A 13,347-nucleotide genomic window follows, 5' to 3' on the forward strand; every position below is an offset into this window, starting at 1 on the left:
GCACACCTGCCCTGGTCGCCCGCGTGAATTTGCCGGCGCCAGCGAAACTTCATCAATAGCACGGTTCACTATTGCTTGTCGTCTGCCACCACCCATCAGGTCAGCAGCGCACGCCGTGTCCCGCGCTCCAGACTCCATCTCTTCCTCTCCACCGCTGCTCCATCCAACAAGCACTCCAGCGCGGGTCAATCTCGACGCGCACTCCCGCTCCCATCCCAAGGCAGACCCACCCGGCTCCGCAAGCTCCTTCGAGGCCCATCGTTCCCCAACGCCAGAGCGTAGTGCTGTGCTGCCGACTCGTCCTGTCTGCGGCTGTCCCACGCACCCTGCCACGCCCCTCCGTCGAATGGTCCAGCGGCCCGCACCACTAATTGGTCGCGTCTTTTCTCTCTCCCTCTCCACCCACTGTGATACTCAGCTATCATGGACGACCGCTTCCGCCAGCCCGGCGCACCCAACTCCAATGGCAACGCCCAATACCCTTCTATGAACCAGTCTTACAATGGCTCCCAGCAGAACACGCTGCCGCCCCTCGGCAGCGCACAACCATATCCGTCTCTGTACAATCATCACAACAGCAACCCGCAGACGCCCATCACGCCTCACACGCCTGTCACCACCACTGCGGGCTCGGGCGCCTCCATCCCGCCCATCGCATCCCAGCACCCTCCTCTGCGCCCGCTTCAGCCATCACCTTCGTACCTGCTCACCAGCGCGCCGTACTCCCAGGCGCCGCTCCTTCCCACATCAGGCGCGCACTCGAACGCGCTAGGCCAGAACGCGCTCACGGCTGGACTCCAGGACGTACGCGCCGGCGGCATGGGCATGGGACATGCTGCTCTTTACCCTCACCCACCAGTCCTCTCCAACCAGGACTCTGAACCTGTGCACGTCGTCGGACAGCAAGGGCGTCGCGGCGTGCTGCCTACCCACCCTGGCCGTCCCAGTCCTGCTGTCGGTAAGACGATCACGAACCCGATCAAGAACGCCGAGGGCAAATACGAGTGCCCCCACTGCAACAAGACTTATTTGCACCTCAAGCATCTCAAACGTCATCTTCTGCGACGTAAGTGCATTCCGACTGACGCGTCATCTACCACTGCTAACCAACTCAGACACCGGCGAGCGCCCGTACCAGTGCCATCTCTGCAAGGATACATTCTCGCGTAGTGACATCTTGAAGCGTCATTTCCAGAAATGCTCAATTCGTCGGGGTAACCCTACTGGTGCGAGCCATCTGCAAAACGCGCAGTCGCATCTACAAAAGAACCGACAGCCGAGCAACGCAGAGGCCAACTCGTATCTCAACCACATGGGCACATCCATGCCTTACTCGGACAATGCTTATGGTAGCACAACTCTTGGCAACATGCAGCCCATGGCATCCATGCAGACTGACGGGTACGGAGATGGTCTTCCTCCCATGAACGCACATCAGTCGATGTCTGCGAGAACCTCCAGGTCCAACAGCCTGATCCGCCCCGGTAGTGGCGTCGAAGAGAACCGCCGGAGCATGTCTGCTCTCGACATGGGACATTCCCGTCTCAACTTCAACGACTTCCGTCCCGCCAACGGTATGACGAACAATATCTCGCATGACATGAGCCCGTATGGTAACCAACAGAGCCAGTCTGCGACGGCCGTTACAAATGGCCAACAGCACTACAATTACGATAGCGCTATGGGACACCAGGAGATCGCCCCGACCAGCATGTCCGTGAAGCAGGAAGAAGGAGACCCAGCCTCCTACGGACGTCCGACCCTGCCCAACGTGAATGGTCTTTCCAACGGACAGGACCACTCAGCACGTTGGAACGGGTCGTTCAACGGTAACGTTGATGGCCAGTCCCAGGATAACTTCCTCATGAACTCAAGTATGGCGAGTGGTCCACACCCCACTAAATCGGGAGGTGCTCTGACTGTCCAACCCTTTTAGACCCTAGATGATACCCCCTGTGATGCATTGCTTGGTGGACTGTACTCGGATTCTGGATTTGCTGCGACCGACTCTGTTTTTGCCCAGTGGAATTTTGGCTCATTCGACCCGCTGCATAAAAAGGCGACCGCCTTGGTGGACTTCTGCTTCCCTGAACCTTCCAGGTCGATACCTGGATCAAATGCCGCGCATGGCTACGAAGCATTCAAGGGATTGTTGACGGCGGATAACTTGAAGCATTTTCTCGAACTGTACAAGCACTATCAAAACCATTGGCCCATGATTCACTCATCCCTCGATTTGTTCAATGCATACAACGGCCTGATTCTCACTATGGTCTGCATTGGAGCGGTGTATTCGGACAGGATTGGTGTAAAAGACGTTCGCTGGTTGATGGAAGTGGTGAGAGCATCGGTACTCAGGTCCTCACATCTGTATAAGCGAGCCTCTGAAAGAGCCAGGGATGTTGTAGAAAAAAGCATGCCACTTGGTGGTAATCTTCAAGAAGTCCAGGCCTTGGTGCATATCAATTCATTGTTCGTGTGGCATGGTAATCACAAGCAGAGGCAACAGGCCCGGGAAGATTTCTGGATCCTTGCCAGTATCGTACAACATGTGGGTTTGCTGCGACCTTTCCCCACTGGCCATCCAAACGCGAGCGCCCTCCACCAGCCTGGACACATGCATGTGAGCGATGTCGCTACTTGGTCCTGGGAGCGTTGGTTAGAGCAGGAGATGCGGATACGTGTGATGCATCTTGTCTTCCTGATCGATGCCGCTCTTGCCATATTCTTTAATGCCCAGCCGCAACTGGACATTTACGACATCAAACTTCCTTTGCCAGCGGACGATGCGGCGTGGGAAGCGCGAACTGCAGAGGATTGTGCAAATGCGCTAGGCCTCCGTGGCGAGACAGCTCAAGCGAATAACTATGCTGGTACTCGGCGCCCAAAACAACTCATTCTGTCGGAAGTCCTCGTTCTGCTTCACCAAGGAAACAACTTGCCACATCGCGCCACGAACGTATACTCCAAATTCATTCTGATCCATGCAATCCACGTTCAAATTTTCCAGCTTCAACGACAACTGTCCAGCGCCACTGGGGTCTCTTCCAGTGGTGCCAGCACGCCTCAATCGCACGAGGGAACCGCCAGTGGCGGTAGCAGTGGTGCTGTCACTCCGACTGATGGCCAGGGAACCCAATATTCTCAACTGCAGGGCATGCTTCGCAGTACCATGTGCGCTCTCACGCTCTGGAAGAAGCAGTGGGACGCAGACATGCAGCTTCAGTATGGTATCAAGCAGAGGCCTCTTGGCTTCTGTCGGGACGGCATCCACTTTTACTTCCTTGCAAAGATATTCCTTCAAAACTCTCGGCGCGAGGACTGGATGGCAGCACCGGACGATCGGTTCCGACAAGTCTTCAACCAGCTCAAGTACATCCGTACCCATGTCGCTTCCGATTCGACTTCGAAGAATCTGGACACGGGTAGCGTGACGACAATCAATGACGACTACGGCCTGGCGGATCTTACCCTCAACATGAAGCTTCTTTTCACACCAATATACGACACGTCGGCAGATCGACGATAGTATCACCCTCTCGCTGACATCGAATCCACACACAGTCATACACTCCCCAAAATTCCCCGTTTTCCGAGGCGGTCTCACAAATCCCAGTTCTTTCACGATCCACCAGCATTGCATCAGGCGGTCATCATCACAGTCTATCATAACACACTACACGGTTCCAAAAATTTTGGACTCTAGCTGGGCTTTCCGGTTGAGTCTGCATTACACAATGGCGTTTTTAGAGTTTCAAATTTCCGGACGAGGGCGCCTCAGAGCGCTAGATCGAGCATTACGACATCAGGCGGTTTACGTTTGCATTTACGACCATATTGCTTTTAGCAATGAGCAAAAGCATAGATGTTCTCCTCACGGCGTGCATTTTCAGGGCGCAAAACAGGGGTCACTCAATCTTCAGCTTGCAATGGACAACTAGACGCGATGGAAACATGAGTTCGAATTTTCACAAATCATTAAAACAAAGAAAGAAAGAAAGAAAGAAAGGAAGGAAGGAAGGAAATAAAGAAAGAAAGAAAGAAAGAAAGAAAGAGAAAAGGTATCGATGGGGCGGGGTGCGTACGTTTGCTTGATTGACAAAGCTGGCTTGCGCCGGCTCATCTATCGTTCTTGTATATTTGGCCCAACAATCTTTGGTTCACTTGGGCTTTTTAGCATTTTTGGGGTGTCGCGCGAGAAACGTGGCGAATAGAAATAGATAAATCATAGCTTGGCATGCGCAGCCTGAGGAAAAATTGGATGGAATGTCATTTTGGATACCGAACTTGTTCTCAGCTGCATGCTGTCGTCACCCCCGTGTTTACCTGTCAGACAGATCTAGTGGTAGTTATGACTTGAGACTTGCACGACATCTGACAACTGTTTCTACCACTACCCAGGGGGTCGCTCGGTCGTGTGTGCGCTCCAGAACAGGCTCTTTAGACCCACACATCCACAGCAATCCTACCTATCCTCACTCTTCGAAAGCGCTCGTTCCCAACCTTCGAGTCAGTCGAAATGCTTTCCCATCGGATCCCACCTCGGGCCGTGTCTGAGCCCAGTTTCAGCCTGCCACACCACGCCCTCGCACCCAGCATTAGACTTTGCGCACCGGCTAAAAGACGGTCTGTGGTCGGCTGCGTCTCGCCTCGTGTGGCATCGGCGCGTCCCGAGACCCCCATCACATCAATGCGCATGCCAGCGACCCCGGACGAGGGAACAGCGCGTCACGTGATGCATCGCTGGCTTCCTGATGGAGGTAGCGTAGCCCCGGTGCATGAGGGTCTGGGAGGTTTCAACAAGGTGATGTGCGTGCGTGCTAGCACTGTTGCGTCTATCATGCCGAGTAGGTTGTTACGGGAGGACGGGTCGACTGCTCGTACAAACGTTGAGTGACCGCGGCGGAGCTGCGGAGACGGATTTGATTATCAAGGTAGCTTGTAGTTGTTTTATCGCGCGGTGGAGGATGCGAAGCTATGCCGCGTTGGACAGATGAGCGGCGAGAGCGCAGTCTCGGGACCTGCGCATGCTAGGCATGCGGGTGATGCAGGCACGCGGTGCATGAGGGGTGTGGCGAGCTTCCTGCAGGGCATAGGGAGACGCACCAGCACTTCACCCGTGTAGGGCAGGGCGGGCTGCAGAAGAAGATCTGGGGAAGCCTAAAAGGATAATGCGTGCCCAGTTTGCTCCAGGCGTTCGTTCCGGCACGCTCGTTGAATCGATTGCTTTTCCTGTCGCTCTTGCTGCTTGCTTGCTTTTCTATTCTTTGCGTTGTGCGGTAAGCCGAGAGCTTACGAGCAGGCGATCCATGTTTCTCTAGGACAGTGTCTTGGAGATTGTTTTACGTCTTTGTGAAAGCATGTATTTAAGGCCGGGGACGGTTGTGGTGGTTGTGGGCGTCACGTTAACGAGTCTGTCGACTGTCGTTGTGCTTTTGAGGTATGTCGACTGGATGGATTGTGCGATTGACCTCTTGACTAACTCTGGATCTAGATATTTCTGCCGCTGGTATCGCATGGGGGTGATCGGAGCCACTGACCACTTGATGTTCATTGCTCTGGTCAGTCCGAAAAGTCCAATGGATAATTCACATACTGACGTATTGTCTAGGTGCTCACTTGGGGCAACACTGTCGTCAACTACTACCAAGATCAGACAAGCAGCAAGTTTAGATTCAGCTTCTTCCGCAAGCCGGTAAGATCCTCCGCAAACATACCAGCCTTTTGTGCTGACAGCCGCATAGGATAAAAGACCACAGGCTGTAGTCGCCCTTCGTGGCACCTTGATTACATGGTACGTCTACCGTATGCTGTACGGTGTCGCCCTATGCTTCGTCAAGCTCTCGATCCTCTTCTTCTACCGAAACATCGCCTCACACCGCACCTTTCGCCGCGTTGTCTACGGCCTCATTGCCTTCGTCATCGCCTACACATTCGCAACTACCACGGCCGCTGCCTTCCAGTGCCAGAATCCGGCCGGAAGCTTCGATGTCACGGGCTACCTCGCGCAGTTCGACCGAGACCCGAATACTAAGAAGAAAGACTACAAGTGCTTCGATCCTACGCGCTTGTGGCTGTTCACTGGCGCGGTCAACCTCTTCACCGACGTTCTAATCCTACTCTTACCCATCCCTACGCTTCTAGGCCTGAGAGTGCCCATGAATAAACGCCTCGCGCTCGTCAGCATCTTCTCGGTCGGCATCATGGCCATTGTCGCTAGTTGCGTGCGCATGTGGGTCATGGCCCTGTGGGCAGAATCGCCGCAGAACAGCGCGCGCTTCGGCTGCGACCTTCTCTTGTGGGGCCAGGTCGAGGTCAACAGCGGAATCGTATCTGCTTCAGTGCCCTTCCTGCGCCTGTTCTTCCGCGGTCGCGAGCGTGAGCCCGATGAGAAGCCGATTGCCAGACGGAAGGTCAGGGAAATAGCGCCGCCCAACCTGGCACAGGGGGATGCGAAGCCGCTGAGGATGCAAAGCATGGAGTTCTTCGAGCAGGAGAAAATACGAAAGCGCGATGAGGAGACGGGCAACGACAGTCGAAGTCCTGACAGCCCTGAATGGGGAGGCTTCATTACGGTTCCTGCAAGTTTGAGCAGTGGAAGCCGGGGGAGCGCGATGTTGGAGACGCCGGTGAAGGCACATACGACGGTCTGAGGCACGGCGGAATGAAGAAGAATGCACTCATCACTCCGGGAGTAACGTAATGTCTAGTGACCGGACGGCGCAGTAGCTGGCTACTGTGCCGCTGCTTGTGCATTCGGGGGAAAGAGGTGTGTCCAGCACTCCTACGCCATTCACTTGTCCCTTTGAAAATTGGAACTGACTTCGCGTAGGAGGATGGCTGGAAGCTGATCTGGCGTTGAGACTGAATGGCTGGGATACACCGTGGGATACCGAGGTCTGAGCGAGGCTACCTTGGGAGTCCTGGTCCTGTTGATGGAAGAACAGATGCGCTGTACACTATGTGAATGCGATTTGAGACACTGCTGTGCATTCAGTGGCGAGTTGGAGAAGCCCAGGCTTTCGTGCGAGTGTGAAGGTCAGCCACAAGCTTCCTATGCTTGCCCTCATGGAGACCAATCACTCGATGGCTCATCCTAGGGTAACTCAGGCCTCACTAAATTCCCAGATTCTGGAATTGATAGTGTATGTCGGAAGGTCACGTCCATCTGTCTTCGGAGACGATGTTCGTGGGCTGTGCCGTAGCCACCCCAACTGTCGAAGTCGCGCACACGGCTCCTTCCCGTCGTGACAGAGCACCATGCCCAGCTTGTCGCGCGCATGCCGTGGCGTTCTGGACGCTCGAGGTTGGCGATCAGCAGCACGAGTCACATTACCAGGCTGCTTGTGGGGGTGCCTGACCCGGTAGGTGGGCGGCAAATGCTCGCGCAGATTCGCCGGTGCGTCAGTGCTGCGCCGCAGCGATCCCGCTCGGCCTCACAGCATCCAGCCCCAAGCGCCGACGTGCATCCTGCATCCCTCGCTCTGTGATCTATCTTCACTATCTTTACTCGAGCGCATAGCATCTTTCGCTTCTTCGCCTCCATTATTTTGTACAGCAGAACTACCCCCTTCATGTTGTGACGCTCAGCTAACTCCACAACCGTGGCTTCCTCACGCTTCTCCCGCCTGTTCCTGGTCGCGGTCGCCCTCTTCATCTCCTTCTCCGCAATCCTGGCGACTCTCCGCTTCGGCGTCCGCGCACCCTCCATCCTCAACTACCTCCGCCCCGCCAGGAACCCGTTCCAGGTGCAGTCGCAGCGCCCGCTTATGAACAGCAGCATGGCGCCCGCCATGTACAAGAAGCCCCCGCAGTTGCCGCCCAGGTTCACGGCGACGCCCGACAGCCTGGTCTCGGACACAAAGAAGCTGGTATGTTCCTCTGCCCGCCCCGGTTCCTGTTTGCCTGCTTGTCGATATCGGTTAATTGGACGCCATGCGAGCGGCAGCACGCTGGACTCTGAATTGACGTCGCCCAGATTGACAGGTCGCGTAACATCCAAGATGCCATCGTCAAGGACGTGACGGCCGCGAGCGCCAATTTCAAGAACGTCCTCCTTCCCGTCGCGCTCGACGACAACAAGATGGCCATCGAGTCGCACATCATCGGCTTCTACCAGGCCGTGTCCACGGACAAGGCCCTCCGCGATGCGTCGACCGAGGCGGAGAAGCTGCTGGACGACTTCAGCATCGAGTCCAGCATGCGCGAGGACGTCTTCAAGCTCGTCGATGCTGTCCTCAAGAAGAAGGAGTCTTTGGATGCGGAATCGCAGCGTCTGCTCGAGAAGGACCACAAGTCGTACATCCGTAACGGTCTCAACCTGGACGCGGGCGCGCAGCGCGATCGCTTCAAGGAGATCAAGCAGAGGCTGAGCGCCATCAGCATCGAGTTCCAGAAGAATCTCAATGAGGAACAGGGTGGCATCTGGTTCACGAGGGAAGAGCTGGACGGTGTGCCTGAGGATGTCGTGGACGGGTTGAAGGTCGGCGAGGGCGAGAACAAGGGCAAGCTCTGGCTGACGTTCAAATACCCGGATTTGTTCCCTACCTTGAAGTACGCGACAAATGCCGAGACCCGCAAGCGCGTCTTTGTTGAAAACGAGAACAAGTGCAACGATAACGTGCCTTTGTTCCGTGAGGCTATCCTCCTCCGAGACGAAGCCGCCCGCCTTCTTGGATACAGCAACCATGCCGAATTCCGGATAGAGGATAAGATGGCCAAGACACCCAAGACTGTCAACGACTTCTTGGGAGATCTACGCACGCGTCTTGCGCCCGGCGGCCAGACGGAGATCAAGAAGCTGTTGGAGCTCAAGCAGGAGGATCTCAAGACTAGGAGTCTTGGCGATGATAACTCCAAGTACTTCCTATGGGATCACCGCTACTACGACCGTTTGATGCTCGAGCGTGATTTCCAGCTCGACCAGCAAATCATTGCCGAGTACTTCCCACTCCAGACCACCATTCAGGGCATGCTGAAGATCTTTGAGGAGCTCTTTGGTCTGGCTTTTGTAGAGATCACTGGCGAGGACCGCACCGCACTGGCCGATGGAGGCAAGGGCTCAGACATTGTCTGGCACGAGGACGTCCAGGTCTTCAGCGTGTGGGACGATGAAGGCGAAGGCGCTGGATTCGTTGGTTACCTGTACTTGGATCTCTTCCCACGAGACGGCAAGTATGGCCACGCAGCCAACTTCAACCTTCAGCCCGGGTACATTGACGAGAACGGCAAGCGCCGCTACCCTGCCACGGCGCTGGTGTGCAACTTCTCCAAGCCGACCCCGAAGAAGCCGTCGCTGCTCAAGCACGATGAAGTCGTTACCCTTTTCCACGAGCTTGGTCACGGCATTCACGACCTTGTCTCGAAGACCACTTATTCGCGCTTCCACGGCACCAACACGGTTCGCGACTTTGTAGAGGCACCTAGCCAGATGTTGGAGAATTGGTGCTGGACCCCCTCTCAACTGCGGTCACTCTCACACCACTACTCACACCTCTCCCCCGAGTACGAGGCTGCGTACAAGGAGGCATCAGGCGCAGACAAGAAGCCTGCTGAGCAGATCCCCAATTCGCTCATTGCGAACCTGATCAGCACCAAGCATGTCAACGATGCACTGTTCAACTTGAGGCAGCTTCACTTTGGCATGTTCGACATGACTGTCCACGAGCCCAAGAGTCACGAGGACATTGAGAAACTGGATATCACGAGTACCTACAATCAGCTCAGGCACGATATTTCGCAGCTTGATGGACCTGAGGCTATTAGCGGCGACTGGAAGTGGGGTAATGGACAGGCTACATTCGGTCACTTGATTGGCGGTTATGATGCCGGGTAAGACGAATTTTGAAAATTCACGACCGGACCACAGGCTGACATATATCACAGTTACTACGGCTACCTTTCGTCTCAGGTGTATTCCACGGACATGTTCTACTCGGTCTTTAAGGAGGACCCGATGAACGGCAAGGAAGGTCGAAGGTATCGACATACAGTCCTCGAGCGGGGTGGCAGTAAAGAGGAGATGGACATCCTGGAGGAGTTCTTGGGGCGCAAACCAAGCACTGAAGCGTTCTACAAGGAGCTTGGCATCTCGAAATAGATGGGTAGAGTAGAGACGATGACGCGATGATATACCACCCTGGCTTGCACTGAGGCAGACAGGTCATCGAAGGTTGTAACCGAGTTCGTTCTCGATTTGCAATGACGAAGGGAGCGACTGGTTGATTCCCAGGTCGTAGATGAAATGTAACGTGCGAATAATACCTACGTGTTGTCAACGTCAACTTGAGGCAGGGACAGTGAGATTCGTTTAAATTCTGACGATAGGGGCACGACGGCAAGAGTCTGGAGGCCTTATTATCTCACATATAGATGTCTGGCCAAGGCTTTTGTCTCAATCTCGATCGTGTGTTTCTCCGAGGGAGGAAACCGATAGTGGAGCCTCTCCGCGGAGGGGCTAACACGTGCATTCGCGCCATACACACGGATCCCTGTTGCCCCACTATAAACATTGACCTGCCTGCTCTCCAGCGCAACCTCTACGCAAGAACGCATGCGTAGTTATTTCCTCAAGACCCCGATTGCACACACGCTCAAATATTTCCCCTCGTACCAACCGCTCGCTCCCCTAAGTAAGGACGCCTTCCGTCTCTACGCGCACCAAGCAGCGCCCAGCCGCGCCCCCACCACCGCCATGTCCAACATCACACTCGGCAACCTCTCCTACATCTCGCGTGAAGAGCTCGCCGAGCAGCTGAAAACTTCATCCTCTGCGCCTTCCCTCCCCTCCCACCTCGCCATTATTGATGTCCGCGACAGCGACCACGTTGGGGGCCACATCCGCGGCAGCACGTGGGTGCCCTCGAGCGAGCTCGACTACAAGACACCCGAGCTCGTGCGGACGCTGAAAGATAAAGAGGTTGTGGTGTTCCATTGTGCGTTGAGTCAGCAGCGGGGACCGAGCGCGGCTTTGAGGTATATACGGGAGAGGGAGAGGTTAGATCAGGGGAGTAAGACGGTGACGAAGGAAGGGGTGGTGGTCATGGAGGGTGAAGGGGGTGGGGAGAAGGAAACTGGGGATGGGGAAGAGAAGGAGCCAGGGAAGGAGAAGGGGCAGAAGGTGCTGGTCTTGCGGGGCGGGTTTACGCAGTGGCAGGATAAGTATGGGCCTGATAAGGGGCTGACGGAGGCGTGGCAGAAGGATATTTGGGAGTTTGGGTATTGAGGGGGAGAGTGTGTGTTTGAGTGAGAAGGACATGGAGGACTATGTTCAGTGATCGGACCGAAGTGGTCATTTCTGCTTGAGGCACGACATGAAAGTACGGACGAGAGCGAGACGGACCAGTTAAACGCGTCCTGTCAATACCAGCTCTGCCTTGGACCGTTGACGATAGCCGGTACCGCGACCCACCGTTATGGTACTACCAGCCGATAGCCTCAACGTCAAGAATACAATCTTTTGCAAAGCACCAAAAAATGCTTGGTCACTGTCTCTCGTTCAGCATCTGCATCAAAAGTCCGTCAAGCACAACAAGCAAGACCATACCACGCACTCACACAGTTCTTGGCCCATACTCAGTGTCTCCTAGTCTCCAACCATGTGGGACACGGAGATTTTGAAGCCAAAGAAATCAACATGGAGGCACACCTGGCTCCCCTCCAGCTGCACACGAGCTCGAGTCCCGAGAAGACCCCTCCTCCGCTTCCTCAAGTTGCTCCACAAACGCCTCACGACATCTTACACCTACCTCAAGTACACTCTCCCCGTCCTCCAACCCATCTGTACCGCTCGAGGATGCACCGCACGCCTCTCGGGCCCGCCCTCCCACACCCGCAAGCACCCCGGTGGCCTTGCGTTCACCATCAACGACTTCCTCTGCGACGCGCACGCCTGGCAGCTCTGTACCGACGTCGTCAGGCTGAACGATCTGGTCTTCAACTCGCGACGGATGAAGATGCGCGAAGATGGTGGGGAAGAGGAGTGGGATATCGAGAGTGGAAGAAGTTTTGCGGAGGATGAGGGTGGGAGTCCTGTGGTCAAGAGGGTTAGTACGGCGAGAGAGGGGGATGGGGTGGAGTGGGATTTTTGTGAGGTGGATGAGGAGGAAGATGACCAAGAAGAAGAGGAGATTTTGCGGATGAGCGAGAAGGGGTTCGTAATGTTTTGTGGCGGGAAGGGGGAATGGTGGAAGGTTTTTTATCAGGGGATGATGGGATCGCTTCATGGAGAAGGCGGGGGAAGAATGGGTACAACGCAGCCATTGCAAGATCAAGGGGATTAGGGGGCGTGACATGGACGAGGACGCCTGTGGTGGGGAAGACCATCACCGTCACCACGCACCGAGGCATCTTCTCGATCTTATCATCCGGACAACGAACCCGCCCATTGCCCGGCAGGAGCGCCCACGCACAAGCGCAATGCTATCCAAATCAACTATGCCTCTCCAACGCGGATCCTCGTATACCTCGCACCGGCCCCACGGACCCTTATTGAATCATCTGCTGCCCTCAAACTAAAGGCCTTCAATGAAACACACGCCTCTGATACGGCCCCGTTTACCATCTCCGTAGGACTAACACCACTGCCCAGGCTCCCGCTGCCAATCTACAAACGCTTACACCAGGACCGCCACAGCCCAGCGATAGCGCCTACGAGCCTTCCATCGCCTTCCCTGCGCTGTCTAACTCTACCCAACCAGGTTCTTCCGCCGCTTCAGCCGATGTAGTGGCGGAATGCTATATCACAAGCACGAGTGGTTGCTTGCAGAGGCCTGTAGGGTCATGTTTGAGGACTGGTATCAGGATGGGGAGACGGCGAGGGGGATGACGTCTGTGAGGTACGCGATGTGGGGAGGGAAGATTGTTTAGGGTGCGGAGTAAGAGGAGCTGGGTGTGGGTTGATTGTACAGCATGGCACGTTCTGGAGTATCGCAAGTTATGTCGCTTTTGAGATATTGACAGATGGATGTAACACCACCACTTTCCTGAACCGATTCACCCTCGACGTTCATCTACCCCTTCTCTAGATCTCCACAGATATCTTCAAGTCGTTCGCGGAGGATGTGGTCTGAGCCTGTGATCTGGAAGCTGATAAGGATTGATGATGTCGCTGCAGTCGTAGGCTTTGCACGTCCAGCACCACAAGCTCCGCACTCCGACCACCACAGTTGCATTTCCTGGCCACGTAAGGACGCCGATTGTACTAATTCCAGCGCCTGAACTATCGCAGTCTGCACTGCCGTAGAGTAGACACTCTCCGAATTGGTCCGGGCCAATCGAGCCAAAGGTGAACCCCGCGGGGACGTTCTGAAATTCCTCGCTCAGACAAGGCTTGTCAGGTACGAACCC

General features: G+C 55.3%; 5 protein-coding genes across 5 annotated transcripts; all 5 read left to right on the forward strand.

Annotated features, from left to right (window-relative positions):
* Positions 1-276: 276 nt before the first annotated feature.
* CC84DRAFT_1228663 (uncharacterized protein) lies at positions 277-3,529 on the forward strand (the record flags this gene model as incomplete). The annotated part of the gene is made up of 3 exons (XM_018183647.1): positions 277-1,066; positions 1,116-1,883; positions 1,944-3,529. Exons 1-3 carry the CDS (start codon positions 424-426, stop codon positions 3,527-3,529), a joined length of 2,997 nt encoding a protein of 998 aa, XP_018031909.1. The 5' UTR covers positions 277-423.
* Positions 3,530-5,453: 1,924 nt separating this feature from the next.
* CC84DRAFT_1100589 (uncharacterized protein) lies at positions 5,454-6,653 on the forward strand (the record flags this gene model as incomplete). Its single annotated transcript, XM_018174873.1, has 3 exons — positions 5,454-5,561; positions 5,612-5,695; positions 5,745-6,653. 3 exons carry the CDS (start codon positions 5,454-5,456, stop codon positions 6,651-6,653), a joined length of 1,101 nt encoding a protein of 366 aa, XP_018031910.1.
* A 772-nt stretch (positions 6,654-7,425) lies between these two features.
* CC84DRAFT_1167752 (metallopeptidase MepB) lies at positions 7,426-10,278 on the forward strand. Its single transcript, XM_018179254.1, has 3 exons — positions 7,426-7,871; positions 7,979-9,831; positions 9,886-10,278. Exons 1-3 carry the CDS (start codon positions 7,782-7,784, stop codon positions 10,097-10,099), a joined length of 2,157 nt encoding a protein of 718 aa, XP_018031911.1. The 5' UTR covers positions 7,426-7,781; the 3' UTR covers positions 10,100-10,278.
* Positions 10,279-10,693: 415 nt separating this feature from the next.
* On the forward strand, positions 10,694-11,224 carry CC84DRAFT_1100231 (Rhodanese-like protein; the record flags this gene model as incomplete). Its single annotated transcript, XM_018174858.1, has 2 exons — positions 10,694-11,009; positions 11,055-11,224. The coding sequence occupies 2 exons, from the start codon at positions 10,694-10,696 to the stop codon at positions 11,222-11,224; spliced, it is 486 nt and encodes a 161-aa protein (XP_018031912.1).
* Positions 11,225-12,110: 886 nt separating this feature from the next.
* On the forward strand, positions 12,111-12,944 carry CC84DRAFT_1167754 (uncharacterized protein). Its single transcript, XM_018179255.1, has one exon. It carries the CDS (start codon positions 12,223-12,225, stop codon positions 12,514-12,516), a length of 294 nt encoding a protein of 97 aa, XP_018031913.1. The 5' UTR covers positions 12,111-12,222; the 3' UTR covers positions 12,517-12,944.
* The last annotated feature ends 403 nt before the right edge of the window (positions 12,945-13,347 follow it).

This window comes from Paraphaeosphaeria sporulosa, assembly GCF_001642045.1.
Source record: "Paraphaeosphaeria sporulosa strain AP3s5-JAC2a unplaced genomic scaffold CC84scaffold_10, whole genome shotgun sequence".
In the NCBI taxonomy this organism is placed as follows: Eukaryota; Fungi; Ascomycota; class Dothideomycetes; order Pleosporales; family Didymosphaeriaceae; genus Paraphaeosphaeria; species Paraphaeosphaeria sporulosa.

Excerpts from the sequence above, each read along its gene's own strand:
- CC84DRAFT_1167752 (XM_018179254.1), top strand. The coding sequence starts at position 7,782 with ATGGCGCCCGCCATGTACAAGAAGCCCCCGCAGTTGCCGCCCAGGTTC. Across the intron at positions 7,872-7,978 it reads TCTCGGACACAAAGAAGCTG|ATTGACAGGTCGCGTAACAT; the intron begins GTATGTTCCTCT and ends GACGTCGCCCAG. Across the intron at positions 9,832-9,885 it reads ATTGGCGGTTATGATGCCGG|TTACTACGGCTACCTTTCGT; the intron begins GTAAGACGAATT and ends CATATATCACAG.
- CC84DRAFT_1167754 (XM_018179255.1), top strand. The coding sequence starts at position 12,223 with ATGGAGAAGGCGGGGGAAGAATGGGTACAACGCAGCCATTGCAAGATC.